Below are 22,392 nucleotides of genomic sequence, written 5' to 3'. Positions count from 1 at the left end.
TTTATTGAACCGTAGGAATTTGTGTCCCAGGCCAGGATAGGAAATTATCTAACAATTTAAAGATCAACAAGCCACTGACACATATGTTCAAATTTGATTAATTCAATAAATTATGTTTTGTCTTAAATCCACCAGCCATTTTCATATTATACCAACATTTGCAGCATCCTGAGCCTTTTTGGTAAGGTTACTCGGAAAACTCAGCCTAGAGTCGTTGTATTCTCCCCGAAACAAGTTTCCATTTTTATTTTTAAATAACTACGGTATACACAAAAAAAAACTTGCAACTTTCAATGTCTCCCGCAACTTCATTGCAACAAATACATTGCAACTTTTATTGCAAATTGTTTTTTTTACAAAAGCTCCTACAAAATCAGGCATTTTGGGCCGCAACAATCTTAAAAAAAAAAAAAAAAAAAGCTGAAATCCTGGACTGCTTAGCTAATAATTTGTTTCTAACCAGGTAAGATTAATTTTGTCCACCTTCAGGTTGGTAACCTGGCAGTTGTAGCTTTTTGCCAAAGAGAACAAAGTAAAATGCAAAGTCATCAGATAATCCTGAATGTCATCTTTTTCAGTACAGCAGGATTTTACTATACATTAGAAATCATGTTTTTTTTTTTTATGGTCTATATTGCTCGCTGGTTATTTCAAGACTCTTTATCCCGGTAATTAGACACCTTTTTGCATCATGTTTTATTTTTTACCCTCTATAAATCATATTGCTCGCTGGTTATTTCAAAAGACTCTTTATTGTTTCAATTACAGACACCTCTTCTTGCATCTGTAATGGACAGTATAAAAACATGATAAAGAAAAAGAAATATACAACAGGTCGGTTTAGCACCAGGTTTTTCAACAGAGCGCTGATCACAAGACTGGGCCACCCCACAACACTCGTATTAAAACGACAACCATAGTGACATACATACAAGGGTAGTCGGACACATAATACACACTACAGGTTTAGGTTTTGACCTACAGCCAGACATCTTGGATCTACCTGCCCCTTTTAACATGATACTGATCCAAGGTTAGTGTTAACCAATCACCTCTGTCCTTATCTATCACACGCCTGATAAGCCAAAGAGCAGTAGGCCTAGCTGAGCCCCCGTGGAGGTAGGCGTCTCTTGCTGCAAAAAAAATAAAATAAGAAACTTAACAGCAACACATTTCCCACCTGCATTTCAATTGCAAATAATGCTAGTACATTTGTGGAAAAAAAACTATTTAATGCTATCATAACTAGGATCTGTTTCTTCTGCTTCACTGAGGGAAACGAAGCAGGTTAGGGGAAAAAAAAAAAAAAAAAAGTTTCTATTACGATATCGTTTAAAATCACTTTACATGGCTACGGAAACAACTTCCCAGGCCATTGGTACTTGTGTACATCCATTCGTCTGTCAGCAATAAAATATTTACTACATACTGATAAATCATCTGGGTTTGTATTGCACCAAATAGATTCTCTAGTTTTACAGTAAGGGTTGGTAGTGGGACACAGAATGTGCAAAAGATGGGGGGAGGAATCTGTGTAGTGGGAATAATAATCTCAGATGGGATAGTGCAAGAAGTAGATCCAACACCAACAGAGTATCTGTTTTGGGTGAAGAAGAAAAAAAAAAAAAAATCTAAGATAAGTGAATTAAAACCAGACAGAGCCCACAAACCAACAAATGAATCAGAATCTACTTTCTATAACTGCATAATGTCATTTTCTTCATCACTTCACACATACTCATTTAGAACATGTGGGTTAATTGCAGTTTAGTGCCAAGACTCGCAGATATCGTTAATACTTTGAAAGAAATAATGACAAACTATTTGGTTTAAGTACAGGCGGATGGCCAATTACTGTAGTTCAATACACAATTTTATAGGTGGGGCCCATACACAGATAGTGTTCAGGGTACAAATGGGACTCAGTTGATATTTAAGAGTCCTTCCTTCATTCACACCATGTTTTTGGCTACTGGCTTGCAATACAACAGTGACTAAAGCATCAAAGAAAAATATTGCAAAGAAGGCTCGGATTTAGAGAATGTCATTCAATTTCAATATACTTTTGTCAAAACTAAAAAAAACAAAAAAAACTTAAATTAGCAATTTGGAATTTAAACAGTGCCAAAGTAAGGGTGACTATACATTTAAATTAATTTGGGGGGATTTTAGGGCTGTACATTCTTGTGGTTTCAGGTTAAGATTTACAATAAAAGGTCATTGTCTGAAATAAGTGGTGGCCTTGATAATGAGGTATGTTAAGGGGAGATGGCACTGTCTGTATAGAGTCACACTTTGCCTTTCCTTCCAATACAGCCACACTGACAGGGCTCACTGTATAAGTACTTATCCTGATAAAACTTTGTTTAATGTAATGATTTGATCTACTTACGCGTTCAGAAAGACAAAGGCAATTAAAAAAACAAAACAAAAAAAAACATTTCTGTACATACATATCCATGGATAAAAATAGTGCAACATCAAGCTTTTGTTAAGTTAGACTGCTACATAATTGCTGAGTGTAAGACTGAACCATAGTGAGATGGTCAGTCCACGTGGTCAGCTCAATGTCCAAAGGCACCACGTTAAACCACAGTCCCTTTCCCAGGTAGGAGGAGGCTTCATGCTTCATTTAGTTTTCTGAAAGAAAAAGAACGAGAGCGCGAATTAATTTTGTGGCGATTTGAAATTGAACTTTAATAAAAGTTGATATTCACTAAAAGAAGCGAGGTAGTTACCTAACACAAAGTCGCACCATCTTGGCCCGGTTAGGCCCCTCATTCGCGATTGTCTCAACATCTTTGCTGGTGGTGGTTGTGGTGGTTCAGTAGACACAACCCCAGGACTTTTATATTTGCCTTTCTGCCTCCCCACTGACATCTCATCCTGCTCCTGGACTGATTTAGGTGCAGAACTTGCTAGCTCTCTTGAGGTTGTGCTCATTTTTCTTTCAGTTTTCACAGCTTTAACAACTCCTACCAGTTCTCTCTCCCTTCCTGCAAAGAGGTATGCAGAAGGTGACCCATCATCCAGTGTCACAGTACAGGAGTCCCACTCTTCCTCAGTTGATTCATTGTCCGGAGAGTTGATCTTTCTCAGAAACACCCGACATTCCTTCAGTGTCTCAGGACTCCAGGCTTTACAGTAGAGGTTCTGCTCTGTTTGTACATCCACAGGCTCCTGAGTTTGGTCAACAGAACTGGTGGCAGAACTGTTCTCCATACGGTCAGATAACAGATCTTTTGCTGATCTGCGTAATGCTTTACGTTTTGGTTGCAGTCCAGTCACTACATGTTCCTTTGAACAACGTGTAGCTACTTTTATGTTTTTCTTATTCCTCTGCCTCTTTCGCAAACTCTCCCTTTCTTTCCAGGTTAGGAACCTTGTCCTTGCTCTAAATAGAGTGGTCCGGTATTTGTCAAATGCTCTGCTTCGCCACCATTGGGCTCCTTGATTGAGTCTGCTTGCTGCAAACCTGGGAGTGAAAAGTTGACGCCTAATCTTATGTATCGATAAAAGTGCCTCATTTTTCTTCCTCAACCTTCTTTGAGCCCGTTGATGTTGCAGAGGACTTTTTGGCACCGTTTTGGCAAATTTCTTGATGTGTTTGCGGAGTCGCTCTGCCTGAGGACTGTGGCAAACCCTTGTTTTAATGGCAGAACGAGGGAAGTGCATAACTTCGTAAGGATTACGGGAGCTTGCCTTCTTGACAATAGCCAGAGACTGTGTCTCTGTGGTCTGCATAAACCAGGAGCAGAGCTGTGGCATGCTACAGGACCTTGGTTTGTTAAGAGGACAGTCGAACAGCGTCCGTACCACAGAGGAATGTTTTGAATTCCTGGTAAATGAACTGTTGCCGTCAGTGCCTGTCTTTGAATTGAAGGCAGTTTCTTTTTCTTGGTTCTCCACAGTGTTTGAGACCCAAGTGTCAGAGATAAGTCGTATTCGCCTGGCAAGCTCCTGGTTCATAGTATTTTCCTCAGCTGATGCTGCCCACCACCTTAGCGTCTCTTTTGGGGTAAATATTGAGTCTATAGACACCTCTGCCACTCTGCTCAGGTCCTGAGAGATGTTCTTACTCTCTTGCCCACGGAGCAGTCTTTTCTCCCTTGAAGTCTCTAAACTACTCTTTTGCTCCCCCTGTCTCCTTTCATTGCTAGCCTTGTTCAGCAGAAGTTGTTTGGAGCGCCGTAGCAGGGCATTACTGTGGCTGTATGATCTAGAGGTGGAGGTGGCAACAGCGTGCAGTAAGTGGATCGATGGCTTTCTCACTCTCATTGAGTGACGCACTGCTACAGGCTGGTTTGGCAGTTTGCCTTTACTTTCACCCTCTGTTTCTATGCCTTCTTCTGTTTGACTGCTTTTGCTTGTTGACTGACGACTGATTGTCCAGGGCTCTTTGGCAGATTTGAATTCCGGTAGGACTACTTTCTTATGAATTAGTGTTTCAGGAGACCGTCTAATATCCTTATTTATCTGAATTTTACGCTGCCTAGGTGACACTGTGGTTACTGTGACTGAGATTCCAGAGATTTTAACTTTTGCAGGTCTACCTGGTTTCCTTGAGGGTGCAGAATCATCCCTCTTCTGACATTTGATGTTACTGCTAGATTGAGGGGCAGACTCTTTTACAGGACTGACAAAATGTAATTCTTCAGACAATTCTGTTGAGGCTGTTTTGATACTACCTGAGCTGGTCTTAGGGTTGTGCATTAAAATGCCCAAGTCACTTTTAAGGCCTACTGCTTGACAAGCATCATGGAACTCCGTTTGCAGCTGGTCAAAGCCCTCAGACACCATTCGTTTGTTTCTCCTAGAACGGCCATACACTACGGTTATTTTAAGGTTCCTGTTTACATTATCCTTAACCTCAGATGCTATAACAGATTTTCCATTTACAGTTTTTGCCCCCATTACTGAATCCAAAGCCTTCTCCTTGCGTGGTCGACCAATTGGCCTCTTTGCCTTTTGCTCAAGCTGTGGTCCCAGCTTCTTCGGCCGGCCCGGACGCCTTTTTGGAGTGGTTTCTTGGTAAGATACTGAGTCACCTAATGATTTCTGGCTCTCAGCTCCACGCTTAGTTGGAGTACCTTCACCTGATCTTCTGGAACCTATTTTAGGTGATGATGAAGCTGACTTGGCTGGGGAAGAGGCTGACTTGGCTGGGGAAGAGGCTGACTTGGGTGATGACGAAGGAGACTTGGTTGGTGAAGAAGCAGACTTGGCTGATGAAAAGGCAGACTTGGGTGATGACGAAGCAGACTTGGTTGGTGAAAAGGCTGACTTGGGTGATGACGAAGCAGACTTGGGTGATGACGAAGCAGACTTGGGTGATGACGAAGCAGACTTGGTTGGTGACGAAGCAGACTTGGTTGGTGACGAAGCAGACTTGGTTGGTGACGAAGCAGACTTGGTTGGTGAAAAGGCTGACTTGGGTGATGACGAAGCAGACTTGGGTGATGACGAAGCAGACTTGGGTGGTGAAGAAGCAGATCTTGCAGGTGAGGTAGCAGACTTTAGTGGTGAGGAAAAAGATTTTAATTGTGAAGTAGCAGACTTAGTTCTCTGGCTTTTGGGTTTCTTAAGTGTCCCTGACCATGAAGACTCTACACACGGGTCAAAGGGTTCCTGTGCACTCGAACCAGAAGATGCTGATTTGAGACTATATCTGACCCCTTCCTTATCCTTTACTGGTGATACAAACATGAGCTTTATTGGACTAATGTACTGGACTTGGGAGTTGGGAGGGCTCTCAACACAGGTAGCAGACTTCATGGTGACATCCATTTTTGATGGGTTTTGGGGATTTCTTGAAGCTGTCTTTGAGTCCAGTAGTCTTTTTGGAGATGACCGTAGCCTTCCAAAAGGCTTGGCAGCACAGTCGCTGACATCTGTCCTATTGTCAGGGCTCTGTTTTGTAGGACTCTTCTCTTTATCAGCCAAAGTTTGCGGAAAGACCTTGTTTGTAGAAAGACCTTTTGACTCTGTGTAGGATGGTCCAGATTGTTCTTTATGTGTTGATTCAAAGGAAAACTTCAATGTGTGCTCAGGTGAGGACCTTGATTCAAGCTTGGTGTCCTCAGCATCTGGATCTTTGGATAAGGCATCTAGGGTGCTAGATGTCAAAACCTTGTGCTTTTGTGTTCCCCGGATGCTTTCAGAGAAACATTCAACGTAGAACCTGGGCTCTGTCACATAGGAGGAGAACCACTGTGGCGGTACTATACTTCTCCGGGATCTCCTTGCATCCTTAGAGTGGTGTGATTGACATTTCTTCCTATCTCTAATAGGACTACAGCAATATTTACCTTTACCTGGTCTATTGTCAGAGCTTTGACCCGATGGGGCTTCTTCCAGGTTCCTATCACTTCCAGCACAACTACCATCTTCTTTACGGGGACTGCTACACCGTTTTGTTGAGGTTGCAGTCACTGTCATCACCTGTGTTTGTACACTGTCACCCTTTGAGCCTTGTTTGCCATACTTGCTCTGCAGCTCAGGGGTCGGTATTTGAGTGCTTGCAAGGGTAAGATCCTTTTCCTCACTGGATATTTCCCTTTCCTTCTCCTCTGCTTTAATGATCTGAACTTCTTCTGTTACTACAACTGTCTGTATCTCCTCTTTTACCTCATCCCTGTTACTTTCTGCAGTGAGAATGTTCAGTGGTCCCTCCCTAACTCTATGATTCTCTACAGAGTCAACACCTACCTCCATTTCTCTTTTAGACTCCCCTTTAACTAGGTTTGAATCTGATGAAGTGGGTGATGTAGAAACAGTAACATTTCCATCTTTCAATCTTGCCCTCTTCGCTAGTGGTACCTTTCTTCTACTGTAGGACTGGTCAAACATGGCAAGCTCCCGTTTAATTTGTAAGGTTTGCCTTCTGGTTGAAGCATCATCAGCAGGTGTTGCTATAGCAGTAAGGACTTCTTGGCGACGTCGGGAGCGGGTATTAGGTGACTTGGGCTCTTTGCTATCATGGCGATTGAACAGCTCACTGAGATTGTAGTCACTAGCACTGCCTGTGTGAAGCACTGTGGTGATGATTTCAGTCAAATGGGCATCAACCTGAAACTGCAGGTTCTGACTGGTTGAGGGACACTGTGGCTGCTCCTTTTCAGAGACATTAACAGCTGTGGAAACCAGAGGTGGGTCCTTCTCTATAGGTCTAATTGTCTCCAGTTTCTCGCTGAAGCGATTCACAACTTCTTGCAATGAAGTCCCACTTGGGTTCCGCTCAGCCGGACTACTTTTTGGGGTCCTACATTCTCGCTCCACTTCTGTAGTTGTATCCACATCTGCTTCCTGGTGGCTTGCATTCACAAGACCATCTTTAACCATTCGGTCAGCTTCCTCCTCTTGTCTATGGTGAAGGAGGGAGGGTGGCTTTTCATCAGTTTTCTTATTGATGTCTGAGGGTATAGGGGACAGAGGAGGAGGAGAGGGGCTCTGCTCTCTAGTTAGTACAGGACAAGGAGGATCCCCATCTCCAACCCCGCTTTCTTTTGTATTCCTGACCTGTGTCAGACAGGCATGGTTTAGATAACAGGGACAAGAGTGGGGGTTGTGTTGGTTATGGCAGATCGATGAGGAAGGGCATAAACTAGAGGAGGGAGTGCATCGTGAAAGGGATTTGGATAATGAAGTAGAGGATTCAAATGAACACACACTGTTGTTGATATGACCTACAGCCAGGCTTTGGCAGGAAATGCAGTGCAGCCTCTTGGGACACATAACAGTGTAGGTTTCCATCCTGCACCTCTGCACACAGCAGTAGCTTGAGCCCAGAGGAGCATCACTTTTACAGTCTGTTAAAGGATAGTGATGGATGCTACAATTGGATTTGGGGTCTCCTGGATGATACGTTGTGCTGCCATGACCTTGATGATCACAATTGATTAAAGGGTAGTATGGGCTGCTGTTATTGGCTTTACATTCACTAAATGAGACTGCATTAGGGGTAACGATATCCTGTGGGTTTACGCCACAATGACAGCAGTGAGATTCAGTTTGATCTACAGGTCTGTGATTTAGGAACAGCAGCAATTTTTCCTGCCGTGCCAGCTTCAGAATCTGGTAGAGTAAGGAATGGTGTGCTGAGCAGAGCGAGCTGAGAACAGCACCCAATGCAGAACTCTGGCGACACTTAGTCCCTCGCTGTCCGAGATCCCCCGATTCTTCCATAAATGACAGCAGCAGGGAGCTAGAGGCAAAAATAAAGATTGGAGTTTTACTCATAGCTGAGCACATCTTAAAATACGTACACACACAAACTGAGTGTGAGGTCTGATTAGATTTTAAGCAACACTATTATGAACATTATATTGTATTACTACAGTCATAGTACGGTATATGATTTCCACCTTATCCACATGTAAATATTCTGTAAACCGCCGGCCTGTTTAATCAGGCAATCATTTTTGGATTTTAGCAGCAGAGCCAAAAAATTTTTTCCAGGCAAGTCATTAAGAACAGGTTCTTATTAACAATGGCGGTCTGACAAAAAGACACCATTGGAGGCCGGCTATTCTCAGCACGCAAATTTGTTCATTTACGCAAGTAAACAATTGTTACCCTTCCATTAATTAATTTTCCAGTTTTTTTATTATTGCTGTATTATAAGAGTTGTTTGTAGCCAACTGCAGCCCAATGCGTTGTCTGGATTTGCTAACATCTTTAGAATAACATCTTAATTAAAAATCCACGTTTGACAAAATACGAGATAAACATTTTGAAACCCACACATTGGGATTGCCTTTTACTGCATACACAGCCACTTTTATAAGTGTGATTCAAACTAGATTAGAAAGTTTTGGGGTGAGTTGATTACCATTTTATCACGCTGGCATTGCCAAGTCAGCTTTTGTCAAATCAGCATGAAAAAGCAGTTCACTGAAAACAGTAACAATAATAAAAAAAAAATGGTCCTAGTAAACTGTTAATCTAAAAGACCCTGAAACTAACCATTATGTTAGTAATTATGACAGGCAAATGATTAGAGAACTGTTTTATTGATGAGTTGCTGAAGGCAAACGATAACATTCTGCTAAAAGCAGAAGGAACGATTGTAGAACGCTTAAACCAAAATGTTTTTTTTAAACAGCACTTCCAACAAACAAATGTTATTGTTCAAATCAACGAACAGTCATGTGAGTGATTTATTTCACTATTAAAACAGGTAATTGATTTTAATATCATTACATTTGTTTAAGTGTTTTGATAATGGATAGTATTTCCAGCCCTTGTCAGGGTTCAACTGGACTCAATGCAGTATAAGTGTTACATTCTGTAGCGTTGTGTGTAGTGTGTCGAGTTTGTTTAAACCAAATTTTTGTTTTAATCACTTAAATAATTTCATCTTAACGTAAGCACTAAACAACCACAATAGTCAAGGGTGTCATTGTAGGAATAAATCAATTATATGGGCTAACATTTAAAAGCATTCATGCAGCAATACACATTTCACATTGCATCAAAGTGCTCGATTACAAATTAAGAACTACAACCACCAAACTAGTAAAATTCTGAAGCATTATCAATAAATAAGTATGCAGCAACAACAAACTGTTTCTACAATTAAAAAAGCTTCTTATAAATTATAGTGCAATAATTAATTTATGCATAAATAGCAGATTTCTGTTAAGTCATTTCAAAGATTTGCCAGCAGTTCACAAACAAAGGCCTTAAGCTTGAAGTATTCTAGAATATACTGCAATTCAACTTATGCAATGAAATAATTTTTCTATTTCTCAAGAGGTGTTTAGGCATGTTTACAAACTGGTTCTTTGATATAAATAGCAGATAATTCCCAGAGTAGAGACATCATGCTGCACTATGCTGTGGCCCCAGACACAGGCACTGTGTACTGATAAGAGTGGAGACATTCAGGAGCGGAGACATCCGTAAATTTGTATAATTTCCAAAGTTACGAAGGTTAAAATGCCGAACAATCTGACCAAACAAGGCTTTAAATTTTCTTTTTACAATTAGCCTTAAAATTACAAATAACAGAGAAAAATAACCAACAAGGACAAATACTTACACCAAGAATCTCTTCTGGTGCAAGCTAAGAACATGGCAGATATTCTGAAAAGAAATCTTTCACAACTCAACGGCTAACTGACTGTATAATAACTTACTAAAATAAGTTTAAGTGTTGTTGATGGCAATACATTTACACCTATGTGTTCCTTGAGAGACAAACAGCTCACAAGTGTTCATTAGCTAATACCCCAGCAGATTCAGTATCATAACAGAGGCCTTGATGTGAAACCCAACACTATAGGCAGATAAAGTTCAGAGGTATATGTGGCAACAAGGTTGGTGAGAGAGAGAGAGAGAGAGAGAGAGAGAGAGAGAGAGAGAGAGAGAGAGAGAGAGAGAGAGAACTGGCTGACATCACAGCAAAACAAATTGAAGCAGCTTTGTGTGGGTAACCCTGAACTGCTGCTTTGGTAGTAGCACAGTTAATGGAAATAGGCCCATCTCAGAGGCAGACACAACATTTAGCATTTCCCCAGACACAAACAAAGAAGCCTGTAAGCCTTGCACTGAATCAAGTCAAACCAAAAACTACTGTAACATCCAGTAGCCTACACAATCAACCATCAATAACATTTAACCCCATCCATGCACTAAATCCTAACCTGTCATGTAGGCTTCAGACATTACAATTCATGTCATCTTGGACTTAGTTGAAATAGGCTTCTTTGTTGTAGCTACGCCTCTTTGTGCCAGGGAAAAGTAAAGATTTAAGCAGCAGTCATGTATGAGGTTTACAGTAATACAGCTACAGTAGCAGAATTAGTAAATATCTGTGATAATAAAAGAACACATTTTACAAACAGTACACATACGAAATAACGTTTCCTAAGCTTATCAGTGCACACTTTAAAACATGCTGCAGAGATGCATTCCAACTACACTCAATACAATGTTCAGACTAGCTTGCACAAATAGAGAGGAGAACTATGTGGACACAAAATCGCTTTCTTAAGCTAATCTCTTCAACAAAAACTCATAGTAAAGATGTAGCCACCACAGCAGTTTATACTGTACAATCTCCCTGTTTGTAGAGGTGTCTAAATAGCAATGAGTTTTAAATCCGTTAAAATGGCTCTAAGTCACTTCAGTAGCCTAGGTAAAATACCCAGAGAGAGATAGAAAACTGCAAATGACAATCATCAACGTTCCTTTAAGAAGGAGCTTTATGAACTGAATCAAACCTGAATAACCTAACAGCTAGCAAACATGAGAGTCACACTTTATGTCTTAGTTTTAAGAGGTCTCATACTTAATCCTGGGCATCTAGTGGGTACCAATCAAAGTCAGGTTTTCTCTTTGAAGAAACCAAAATCATATAGACATGAAAACAAAGTTAAGAACTTCCTGAAGGTTATTTTTGTATCTGGTTATTACCAACAAATCCCCTTAAGAGACCAAAACCAACAACTGATTTATCCTTACAAGTATGTTCGTTGTAGCCACAGATTGATAGAGCGTATACCTCTGTGCCATAGAACTCCATTGTCATCCAAAGATAACTGTATGTACAATCTATTGCACATGTGCAAAGCAGAGGCAAAAGAATACTTTCAATTTAAAAAGTAGTGGACAAAAAGCAGTTTAAGTCATACCTGATAAAAGTTTAAGACAAAAACAACACTTTGTTAAGACATTTTGTGCAGATAATGTGCACATCTGTAACTTGGGGAAGAAAAAAAAAAAAACAGGTTAAAAAACACATGGCCCCTGAGAATTTCAATATATCAGGCTTTGGCCACACAGACAATACATGTTAGTAGGATAAAATGTTATTGTTTTAGTCTTTCTGTGGGATTTGTTGAAAACCCTAAACAGACAATATGCCACAAGACATTTCCTTTAAGATCTTTTAGGTTTAGTGATAACAAATTAAGCTATGAGGTGTTTGTTGAGTTTCGCAGTTTTGCCACTGTGAACAAAAGCTGCAATGAGCACCACTGCCTCCTGAAAAAATGCTGTACCCTTTAGCTGCTTTAAGGAAGCCCAGGAATAAGCTCGAGAAATACAGATAAAAGTATGACTATCACATTACAGACCTGAATATCAATATCCATACATTTTGTAAAGGCATGTGTTGTGTTTAAACAAGTGTCTCCAGAAAACATGTATCTTGTCAGAGGTGATGAGTTCAAGTTTTGAGGAGTTCTAGAGGCGTTTTGTTGTCTAGAACATCTTTGCGTCAGCAGCTGAGGCAAGAGTCCCTGAGTTAGTGGAACCGGTCATGGTACCAGAACAAGACGAGTTGGAATTGGATGAACAAAAGTTGGCAGATTTCTTCTTGGGTGGGTTCTTCAGTGTTCCAGTACGCTCTTTGACTTTGTATTCCAGTGTGCTGTGGGGCACCCCATAAATCCCCTGGGCCTTGGACACACTCATGCGCCCTGCCATCACCATAGTGATGGCCTCCTCCAACAGGTCGTGGTCATACTGGCGGTATCGCCCACGTTTCTTTCTTGGTTGCTTGTCTTTATCCCGGCCACCGTCTTCTGAATCATCCAGTGAGGAACTGCGTGGTCCCAGGCGATGAGGTGACTGGTTGGCACTGCCTGGACAGCCATGTTGTAAGAAAGGAGGTCTGAGTTTGAAGAGAGACGAAGGTCTCCCAGTAGCTGTCGATGAACTGGCGGCACCCTCCATTGATGAGGTACGTTGAAGTAGGTTTTCAGCCATGCTGCCATTCTCAGCTGGGATTGACCTGTTATGATCAGACATGGAACGGACCTGAGGAATACGCAGGGACGCGAGTGGCTCCAGACTGGACGTGGGGCTTGGTGGGGACTGGAGAGCATCCCTGAGCTGGAAAAAAGAGTGGGGGAGGGATTTCTGTAGACCACCCGGCTGATAAATGGTAGGAGAGCTTGAACTCAAGTCTCCATTCTCGTCTGCAGCTCCTCCAATTTCTGCCCTCTCTGCCCACGCCGCCACCTTCTGCAGAACAAGACGGGCTTCACCGCCCAACATCGATGACATCACATTGTATGACGTCACTTCATCCCTGATTCCTGGTGCAAGTTGATGCAGCATCTCCTGCCTTCCCTCAGCCCAGCCGTCCAGACCTTGTTGCAGGGTGTGAATGGGAATTCCATAAAGCAATGCGGCCCGCTGCTGCTGCAGCCTCCCTGAACGTATATCCTTCAAGGCCTTGGACAGCAACCCCTCAGACAGCTCCAAGCTCCTCTCAATGTACTCCTCCTTCTGCCTGCGCTGCCTCCTAGGGATGGGAGGACCAAACAGCAGGGTCAGGATGGAGGGTGTTTGATTTTGGCATAGGGGACAGGGGAGGTGGGGTAGGGGGAGGTGGGGGGGGCAGAGCGAGGGGTCCACTCCTTTATGCCTTGTGTTGGTAACATCACTGCGACTGTTATGTTTCATGTCTGTCTGTTCTCACACACTGCTGCTGTGTCTCTCTCACACACACACATTCTTTGTGTGTGTGGCAAAGCCTCTTCACGTCCAGGTGGGACAGTCTGTGAATGGCTGGGGTTACTTTGGCGCTCACACACAACCCTTGTAGTTTTGTGATATCCTTCAGTGAGAGTCCTACATGCTTGAAGGTTGAATAATCAAACTCATAACTGGATCAGTACAAAAGGAGGTAAATCGTTATGAGGTACTGCAATGTTCTCCTCACTGTACAATCCTGAGCTGCTGGCAAATGTTATAATACGGTGCCATTGCTGTGACGTTACCGCTCAAGAGATAAAAGAGTCAACCCCAAAGAACCAAAACACCAAACACAAGCTAGCTCCTCATAATGACTAACAATAAACTGACTTGACGCACTGCCAAACAAAGAAGTGTGCATATCATTTAGGCCAAAGGTGTTAATTAGCAGACTTAAATTAAGCAGCGCTGGTAAAAACAACAGTAATACAACACAGTATTGATGCTAACCTTCCAATCTTAGCCATCCTATACACCTAAAAGAAAATGCAGTAGACTGCTGAACTCAGAATTAAGGATTTACTCACATGCAAAGTAATGTTTTAGACAAACTGAGTTTGGACAAAAAGGCCTATGTCATGTTATTGTATTATTGTATTGAAGAAAAAACCCTCAGTTTTAACTAATTGTAATGATGGGGCTAATCTTGTGCATTTTGCCACAAGGCGGAATACCACTAACATTTATAGCCAGAGGTAATCCAAGAAAAAAAAAAAACTCTTACCCTGAGGCCTTGTGATTAGATGATGTTGATGAAGTTGCTAAGCAGGCAGAGTTCCTGTTGGAGAGGTCGAGCACGGCATCTGTTACAAGAAGAATTCATTTAAACTGGTTAGGGTTTGAGTTACAGTGGTTTGGTACCTTCAGTGGGCATCAATGTTACAGTCTTAAAACTTTTGGAAGCTGGAAACATTTATTTATTGACTTAAAATTCAGTTTGATGCCCTCCCTACCTGGGTCACTTCCACTCTCTTTTTCCTCCCCAGTTCGGCTCACTGTGAGGTCCAGAGGGGCATCGGATGTTTCTGACAACGGTGATGAGGTCCCATTTGTACTAGTGTAGAGGAGGCACTTGGACGCGTACTCCAAGGCAAACTGATGTATCATCTTCTTCATTAGCTCCTGGGCAACCCGAGGGATGTTGGAATCACAGCCTGGGGACACATCTAACGGAGATGGCACAGGTGCAATAGAAGTTAGAAAACGACTGGATTCGACTTAACAAGCAGGATTTCCAATTTTATGCTATGCTATAATGAGTTACTTGCAATAAATTGTCCCATGAGGAATAGGACATTGCGTGTGAAAAGATAAATCAAAAGTAACGTTTACACAAATTAAATTCAATTCACCACCATGATATTAGTGTGGCAGGAGCAACATCAGAGAAGGATATCTCAAACCTCATCACATAAAACTGAAACTATCTACATAGCAAATACTACGCTATGTGCGAAAATGGGATTTAACATTTTGGTGACAGCACACAAAAGAGCTAGTGTCAAGTAGGGATGTTACAGACAACTAATTTGCCTGAAGTTTAAACAGAAGTTTAAATTAAGACTAGTCCACTGGTCTAAAAGTAGTCTCGCATTGCCAGACCTTCCTCCACAGCGCTGCGGGGGAAGGTTTGGCTAGTCCACACAGCATTTCAGGATAGGAGAAAAGGTGCTCTGGTTTATTGGCATTTCTTAAAACCAATCACAATCATCATGGAGCAACGGTGCCTCTGCAAAATAGCCTCAGGAAGGAAAATGTTTTGGTGGAACATTCAGAGGTTGTTTGTAGATGCGCAAGAGAAAACTCAGACAGATAGTCTAGCTAGTTGTCTGGATTTACCCTGCAGAGAACTGAGGAGCAGTTAACCATAGTCCTAATAAATTGACCGGAGTTTAGAATGCCAACACAAAGAAAGCGGAAGGTGATGGACATCCGGCCGAAAACGGGGACATCCGGCGGAACCTCTGGCGGAACCTCTGGCAGCACGTTGTCAATATGAGACGTTGTCAATATAGACTAGTCTAAAGGTAATAACACTCAGAGAACAGTCTTAATTAGAGCACAATTTTATCTTTAAGGTTAAACATTGTTCAAACTAATTTTGTGATTGTTATAAGAGCCATTTTGAAATGTTAATGCGTATACTGATAAAATAATGATACGTTTAACTAGGCCTGGGCGATAAAACGATAACGATATGTATCGCGATAGACACGTAATCAATATCAATAGAAAATGCGGTCGATAAAACGTTCGATAACTTGTTTTTCTTCTTCGGAAGAAACCAGAAGTTGCAAAGCAAGTTTGGTTGCATGAACAAAGGCACTCACTCTCTGGTAACCTAGCAACATAGGGAGTGACACTCTAACAGCCAATCATGTAACAGTATCATGTTTGGTTGCGCCACATTGCTGTCTCGTGTTGGATTCTACAATAACAGAACCGGCGGCGTGGAGCGATAAGTGGAAAGTGAGTGCCGCAACGGCGAAATTGTTGATAAAACAGGAAAAGTCAGTATGGCAGTTTTGGGATTTTATAAGTCTGACCGTCGTCCCCACCAACACTACCGCAAACTTGTTTTACCACCTTAGCCGCGCTCACACTTTGGAGCACAGCCGTATTCGCCAGCAACGTCCAACAACATCTGCAGCTGCTACACCGCACAAGCAGCAGACCGCCATGGAGAGGTACTCTGCATCAGCGCCTTACTAAACACTACAAGCAGCAGACCGCCATGGAGAGGTACTCTGCATCAGCGCCTTACTAAACGCTACAAAGAAATAACGGAGGCAGACGTGCTGAGCGCTGTCCAGAAGCCAGGTTACCAACCTAGCACTAAACCTGCAGAAAATAGTTCTTCTCAGGTTTCAGGTTTCTCTATGTTTATATTTAACACTTTGCACCATTTTATTACACCTTATTAAGCAGTTCTTACTTATTCTTTCTTCACTGTGATTTTAGACTTTTTACATTTTTTAAAAACGTCTTTTTACAGACGTTTACATTTTAATTATTTGAGTGATTTCCATGGTTGTGTTGATATTTCTGCTTTTATAACTGAGGGGATTATAATCAGAGGAAGGTTAAGTTTAAAATAAAAATGTTTAAATTTAATATATTTTTCTCCTGGTCCTTATTTTAAATAGGTCATAAAAAATATCAATAATTATCGATATCGACCGATATGAAACACTTATATCGTGATACAGTTTTCAGCCATATCGCCCAGCCCTACGTTTAACAGACTGGTATTTCTGGGGCTGACTAGCAAGGGTAGCAACGTTTAATCAACTAGTCACGCACATCTCAAGTAGCAAGTCCTTATGCCAGAATACCAAAGCAATCTGGGCCTTTCAAAGCAGACAAGTCAAAGGGTTTCCAATCACACTGATTTTGAGTTTTGTTATTGTTCCTGCTAATTCTTCTATTTAGATAGCAACTGAATAACTACAAGGCAAATGCTTTGACAGGAGCTCTAGTTAGGCCTGCGCAATTAATCGAATTTTAATCGCGATTTTGATTCACAATAAAAATGTAATCGGGAAACGATTTTGCAAGTAAAGTTATTTTAAACTCGTGTTCTGAATGAAAAGAAAAAAAGTTCAACAGGAAAAGTATTACGGGTAGTTTCACAGTTCACTGTGTTTTCACTGTTGATTTGTTTAACTGTTCCTAAATTAACAAAAAAATGCAACATCTTTTCAAAAGTCAGTGAGTAATCGTGATTCCAATATTGACCAAAATAATCGTGATTATGATTATTTTCCCATAATAGAGCAGCCCTAGCTCTAGTGTATCGTAAGTTGACACATTTGAGCCATGCTCCACAAGGCCGAAAGACACCTGACTCACCTTTCTTGTTAAACACAGCTTGGAGGAACCTGTGTGCTGATTGGCTGCTCTCAGAGAGGGTTGGAGCCTGACAGGGAGAGTAGTCAGAGGGGGAGGAGAGGGGCGACGTGGCTGCAGGTACTTGCTCCTACAAGAAAAAACAGAAGTTACTTTACTGACTTTTTTTTTATTACCATCAGTATAGTATATCTTATGATATTGTATATCTTGTATCAAACAATATAGTTATTACAGCTGTAAACGGCTAAGGATAACTTAAATGTGCTTGTTTAAAGGCAAAATACAAACACTATTTGTTGATTATCTTGACTAGAACAATCCTTACACTGCTGAGTTTGTCCAGGGGAAGGTTGCAGAACGAACATTGAGAGCAACTTGTTTCTTGAGACCAGTCATCCACCTCTTCAGGTTCACAGTCTGAGAGGCACAATAACACATAACCAGGCATTAATAAACACCGGTACATTAAGTGTAACAGTAGTGGTTTCCAAACGTTATCATACCAATTTTATGCCAAGAGAACACTTTACATACTGCTGGCAAAATTCTATCATCTTATGGTCTGACTCTATATTGCCATATCATCCAACCCTAATATGACAATATGTACTGCAAAACAACAGACACGCTTCAGGCAAGATTTTGCTGTACGATTTACAGCAGGTAACACTTACTACAAAGCTCTTACACTCAAGAAAATCCTATAGACAGATGTATCGGATCATGAACTCTGAGGTGAGAGAACCAAAGTGTGCTGGATTTTTTGGTTCTTTTACTACATGACTAATACTAATGTCAACTATTCTTATTATCTCTGGTTGTAGTCGATGATTGAGGCAATGTTGCAAATCAAAGAGCAGAACTACGTTATGAAAATATTGGATTGGTGGGAGGGGTTATAATATCTATAAATAGTTTCTCAATTAAATTTCCATAAATGTATTATGATAGTATATACATATATTGATTGAAATATAAAAATACGTAAACAATGATAAATAAATATTTTATCTATATTGCCCACGCCTAGCTGCCATCAATAAATGCTATTACAATCACACGAGGGAAACTTTGGCCAATATTTATAAAACATGACTAGATCAGTATTCTGAAAATTCGACAAGTGGAAAATAAACAGGCAAATAAATAAATGTCACTCAAACATTGTGTTATTGTGTTTGATTTTCCATCAGGCAATTCATCATGGCTGCCAGGTCTTGATTACACATTTATCGGATTATGTTCCTGTCTAGCCTCACTCAAACTCCAGATGGCACTGCTGACTGCATCGAGACAACAGACCGTGTCAAGCAAGCTTTGTCTTTTGGCTGCTAGTGCTACTGACCTGTGATAGCAAGCTGCAAGCTAATGGAGATAGGAGATCTAAAGAGTATTGAATATTTAAGGTGTATATCCCTGTCAGATGTAACGGACAAAGTTAAAATGAACAGATACACTAAATTTCAAAGCAGACTTGATAGGAATCAAATTAGCTGTGATTCGATTTGCAATTAATTTCAGATTTTATATTACAATTAATTTACATTATCTGTATCTACTATGTATTTTGACTGAGTGCCTAATAAAAGAGAGTAGACAAAATCAGATTTTCGTTATAGCTATAAATAGTAACAAGAAATATTATTATGACAACTATTAAGGACCAAATCACCCCAAATAATGTTAATGCCACACAATGGGCAATCACATACAGGGCAACATATTGGGCTGTCCCACACAGATGCGTTTGTCACTATGGTCAGTTGCATCCATCTAAATTAATCAAATTCATCAATTCTATGTAGGCTTGTGCCCTTACAAATAAAAAAAATGAAAATAAAAAAAAGAGTTTAATTTATAATCTTTAACCAGGAGCAATCCAGGACCAGTGTGCAATGTACTGGCAGTGTTGTTGTTTTTTTGCTTTGGTTTAATTTTAATACCATGCTGTCTTCTTAAATGAGAAGAGATTGGGGGTGCCCCTGGTATTTTTTATTTAAAACTGAACTTTTTGTATACTGTGAATGTTTTATAAATATTTCCTTTGTTGTCGTTTAACTTTTGAGTCCGAAGTGCTTCCAAAGTTTGGACATCAGGTTGGCTAGCAACACTGTACAGAGTGGAGGATGACAAGTGGGTGACGTGAAGTTGGTATGTGATTACAGGACTTAGCAGGTGAGTAGTGGGTCGCACAGAGACACATGCACGGGAGACATATCTAAATTTCTATTTCTATTTCTATTTCTTCTTCTTTCTATCTATTTGTTTTTTACTCTGAGAGGCACACAAGGGATGGAAGTATGAGTATATATCATATATTTATAGACTTTATAGATTCAAGATTAAATGAATCACTAGGTACAGATCACCATTCTATAGTTGTGAGTCAACTTCAAAAAGAAGGGTAATAATAAATACCTGTTAAACTAAAAACCTGAATGTCACACACACAATACTATATAGATATTTCCACTGACTCAATCCCACACTGCCTTAGTGCCATAAATACTCACTAGGGAACCATATGTGTATCAATCCATGTCTGAAAATATTCCGCAACAAACACACAATTTCCTCCTGTCTGAATAATATTAGCTAAAAACTATAGTGCCCAGCTGTTTGGGGAAAATTAATTAACCTTTAAAAATAAATATCTATGACACATTTTGGGGAGAAAATGTGCTTAGGTCTGAGTGCTACAGAGGATTGAGAAGTCAGAAGGTATTAAGAGACAGACTAATGCATTGTTGGTTTTGGTCAGTTCAAATTTTTTGTTGAAAACAACTACAAAATACGCCTCTGGTTACACAAAGTGATCACAACTTGTACACACAAAAACCCACCATCAAATAAATTGAGGTCCCTCAGCAGCAGCGGGCCATAGATTCCCTCCAGAATGCTTTCAAACCCTGCAAGACAAAATAAACAGAAACGATCCTTCAGTGCTAATTTGAACAAGACATGCATATTTGAAGTAATGATACTTGACATTTGGGTGATGTAGGGTCTACCCATTTTGTATGCTTGTTACCAAACTACAACACAGATTCTGTGTCAACACAGATTCTGACAGCAAAGTGCACTGCTATAGCCAGCCGTCACCAACACCTGCAAGGTTTAATACAGGGTCCATATATTGGAAAACAACACAAGTAATAAATAGGATTCGTGAAAAGCAGTTACATGAATACTTTAATTAGTTTATTTGCATTCTGAGTTTAATGTCTGTGTAACGTCAGCTACTTAAAAACTACAAATCAGAGGAAACACAGCTAGCTTCAAGTGAGCTAACGTTAGCCTAAGTTTCCCGGCTTCTGTGGCATAAAAACTGTGTTCAAAATAGCATCGGTGCGAGGAAAACCGTTACCTGAGACCTCTTAACTCTATGCTTTTCTCATATTGCACTGACATTAGCAGCCCAAACGTAGCAACAATCCCCTCCCCCAAAAAACATCAACAGCGTTATGTTAGCATAGCATGTTAGCAGGGCACTAGCATAGCCAACATAGCTAGCTATATGTCAATAAACAAATTTAGCAAACGTTGCAATCAGTTACCCACTAAATATATGATACGCATTAATGCTACATGAACAATATCGTCTCAGTCCTATAACACAATCTGATAGAGCTAGCACCGGCGAGTAGCAAGCTAGCTCAGAGGGACAAAGAAAATGAGCCAACTCGAAGGGCTAGCCAGCTGGTAAATATTAGCCTGCCAGCTTAACTTAACCGCTAACACTGGCCACCTATGGTTCCAGGCTACTAGCTAGCTAGCTAGCTAGCTAGCTAGCTCACATAGCTAGAGGGAGCGATCCCTCAGCTACCGGGCGAAATCACTTTGAAGCTCGTTGATTTTCTTTTACAAAATATGAGGCTGCAAGTCGTATCATACCAACGCAGTGTATCAGTTTGTATCGCCAAGAATCAAGTTCCCGCCGAAACCCTTTCCTTTCGGCCGTGCAATTGGGGCACTGCACGGTCGCCATTGTGCGTCCTTCCCCCCTCTCTCTCCCTCTGTCTGAACGACAGGAAGAAGCGGCTGAACGGTTCACCGCTGCAGCACTGAGCTGTCACACTCTCTGCCCACCGCTAGAGGGACAGGTTTTAGATTATGGAACATTTGTGCCCTGAATTTGGTCTCACGGATAAAACTGATTCGTTAAAATCCTCCCAAATACATTTGTGGGCTATATATATAGAGACAGATAATAGTCTTATAAGAGTCCCATAGCCTAATGTCAATGACCTTATAATGATGATGTGGATGACCATCTCTCCTGCTGGTCACCCATGGGACCTGCATATGCCTATATGGTCACGTCACGTGTCAACACCCCATTGGCTGCTATCTGTGTGTGTGTGTGTGTGTGTGTGTATTTGTGTGTGTTTGTTTGTGTGTGTATGTGTGTGTAGGCGACACACACACACACACACACACACACACACACACACACACACACACACTCTACCGGTCAAAAGTTTGGGGTCACTTAGAAATTTCCATTCCACTCCATTACAGACAGAATACCAGCTGAGATCAGTTGCATTGTTTTTTTAATCAGGGCAGCAGTTTTGAGATTACATTATGTGCTTACATAATTGCAAAAGGGTTCTCGACTGTTGTAAAAAGAAGTGGCTGATCTTTAATGCAATATTTCATTTGCCCATTATCAGCAACCATTCATCCAATGTTCCAAAGGCACATTCTGTTTAGGCTACTAATCTGATATAATTTTAAAAGGCTAACTGAGAAAACATTGGAAAACCATTTTGCAATTATGTAAGCACATAATGTAATCTGAAAACTGCTGCCCTGGTTAAAAAAAACAATGCAACTGATCTCAGCTGGTATTTCTAAGTGACCCCAAACTTTTGACCGGTAGTAAGTAGTGTAGTTAAAGGGAAACAGATGGACAGAATCATAGTTCAGTGAACTGCCTCAACTTGTTTGATTTATTTATCTTGTGGGTGAAGTCATTACATAAACCCAAACCAAAGTTTGGGGAATTTAAAATACCACAGCTTGGTGCATACTCTGTTAAGTTTGCTG

At 40.8% G+C, this 22,392-nt stretch overlaps 1 protein-coding gene across 2 annotated transcripts; it reads right to left on the bottom strand.

Annotated features, from left to right (window-relative positions):
* Nucleotides 1-733: 733 nt before the first annotated feature.
* lcorl (ligand dependent nuclear receptor corepressor-like) lies at nt 734-21,355 on the bottom strand. 2 transcript variants are annotated; one of them, XM_039797593.1, is made up of 8 exons: nt 21,235-21,355; nt 20,184-20,249; nt 17,666-17,757; nt 17,341-17,467; nt 14,442-14,654; nt 14,213-14,291; nt 2,739-8,203; nt 734-2,640 (listed from the first exon to the last, which is right to left on the bottom strand). In XM_039797593.1, exons 1-8 carry the CDS (start codon nt 21,326-21,328, stop codon nt 2,633-2,635), a joined length of 6,144 nt encoding a protein of 2,047 aa, XP_039653527.1. In that variant the 5' UTR covers nt 21,329-21,355; the 3' UTR covers nt 734-2,632. The 2 variants fall into 2 exon arrangements, with proteins under 2 accessions (XP_039653527.1, XP_039653535.1); XM_039797601.1 differs by lacking the exons at nt 734-2,640; nt 2,739-8,203 and adding an exon at nt 8,993-13,255.
* Nucleotides 21,356-22,392: the final 1,037 nt, after the last annotated feature.

This window comes from Perca fluviatilis, chromosome 1 (assembly GCF_010015445.1).
Source record: "Perca fluviatilis chromosome 1, GENO_Pfluv_1.0, whole genome shotgun sequence".
In the NCBI taxonomy this organism is placed as follows: Eukaryota; Metazoa; Chordata; class Actinopteri; order Perciformes; family Percidae; genus Perca; species Perca fluviatilis.
Note: the sequence above shows the minus strand (reverse complement) of the source record. Positions and strands in the feature narration are given on the sequence as shown.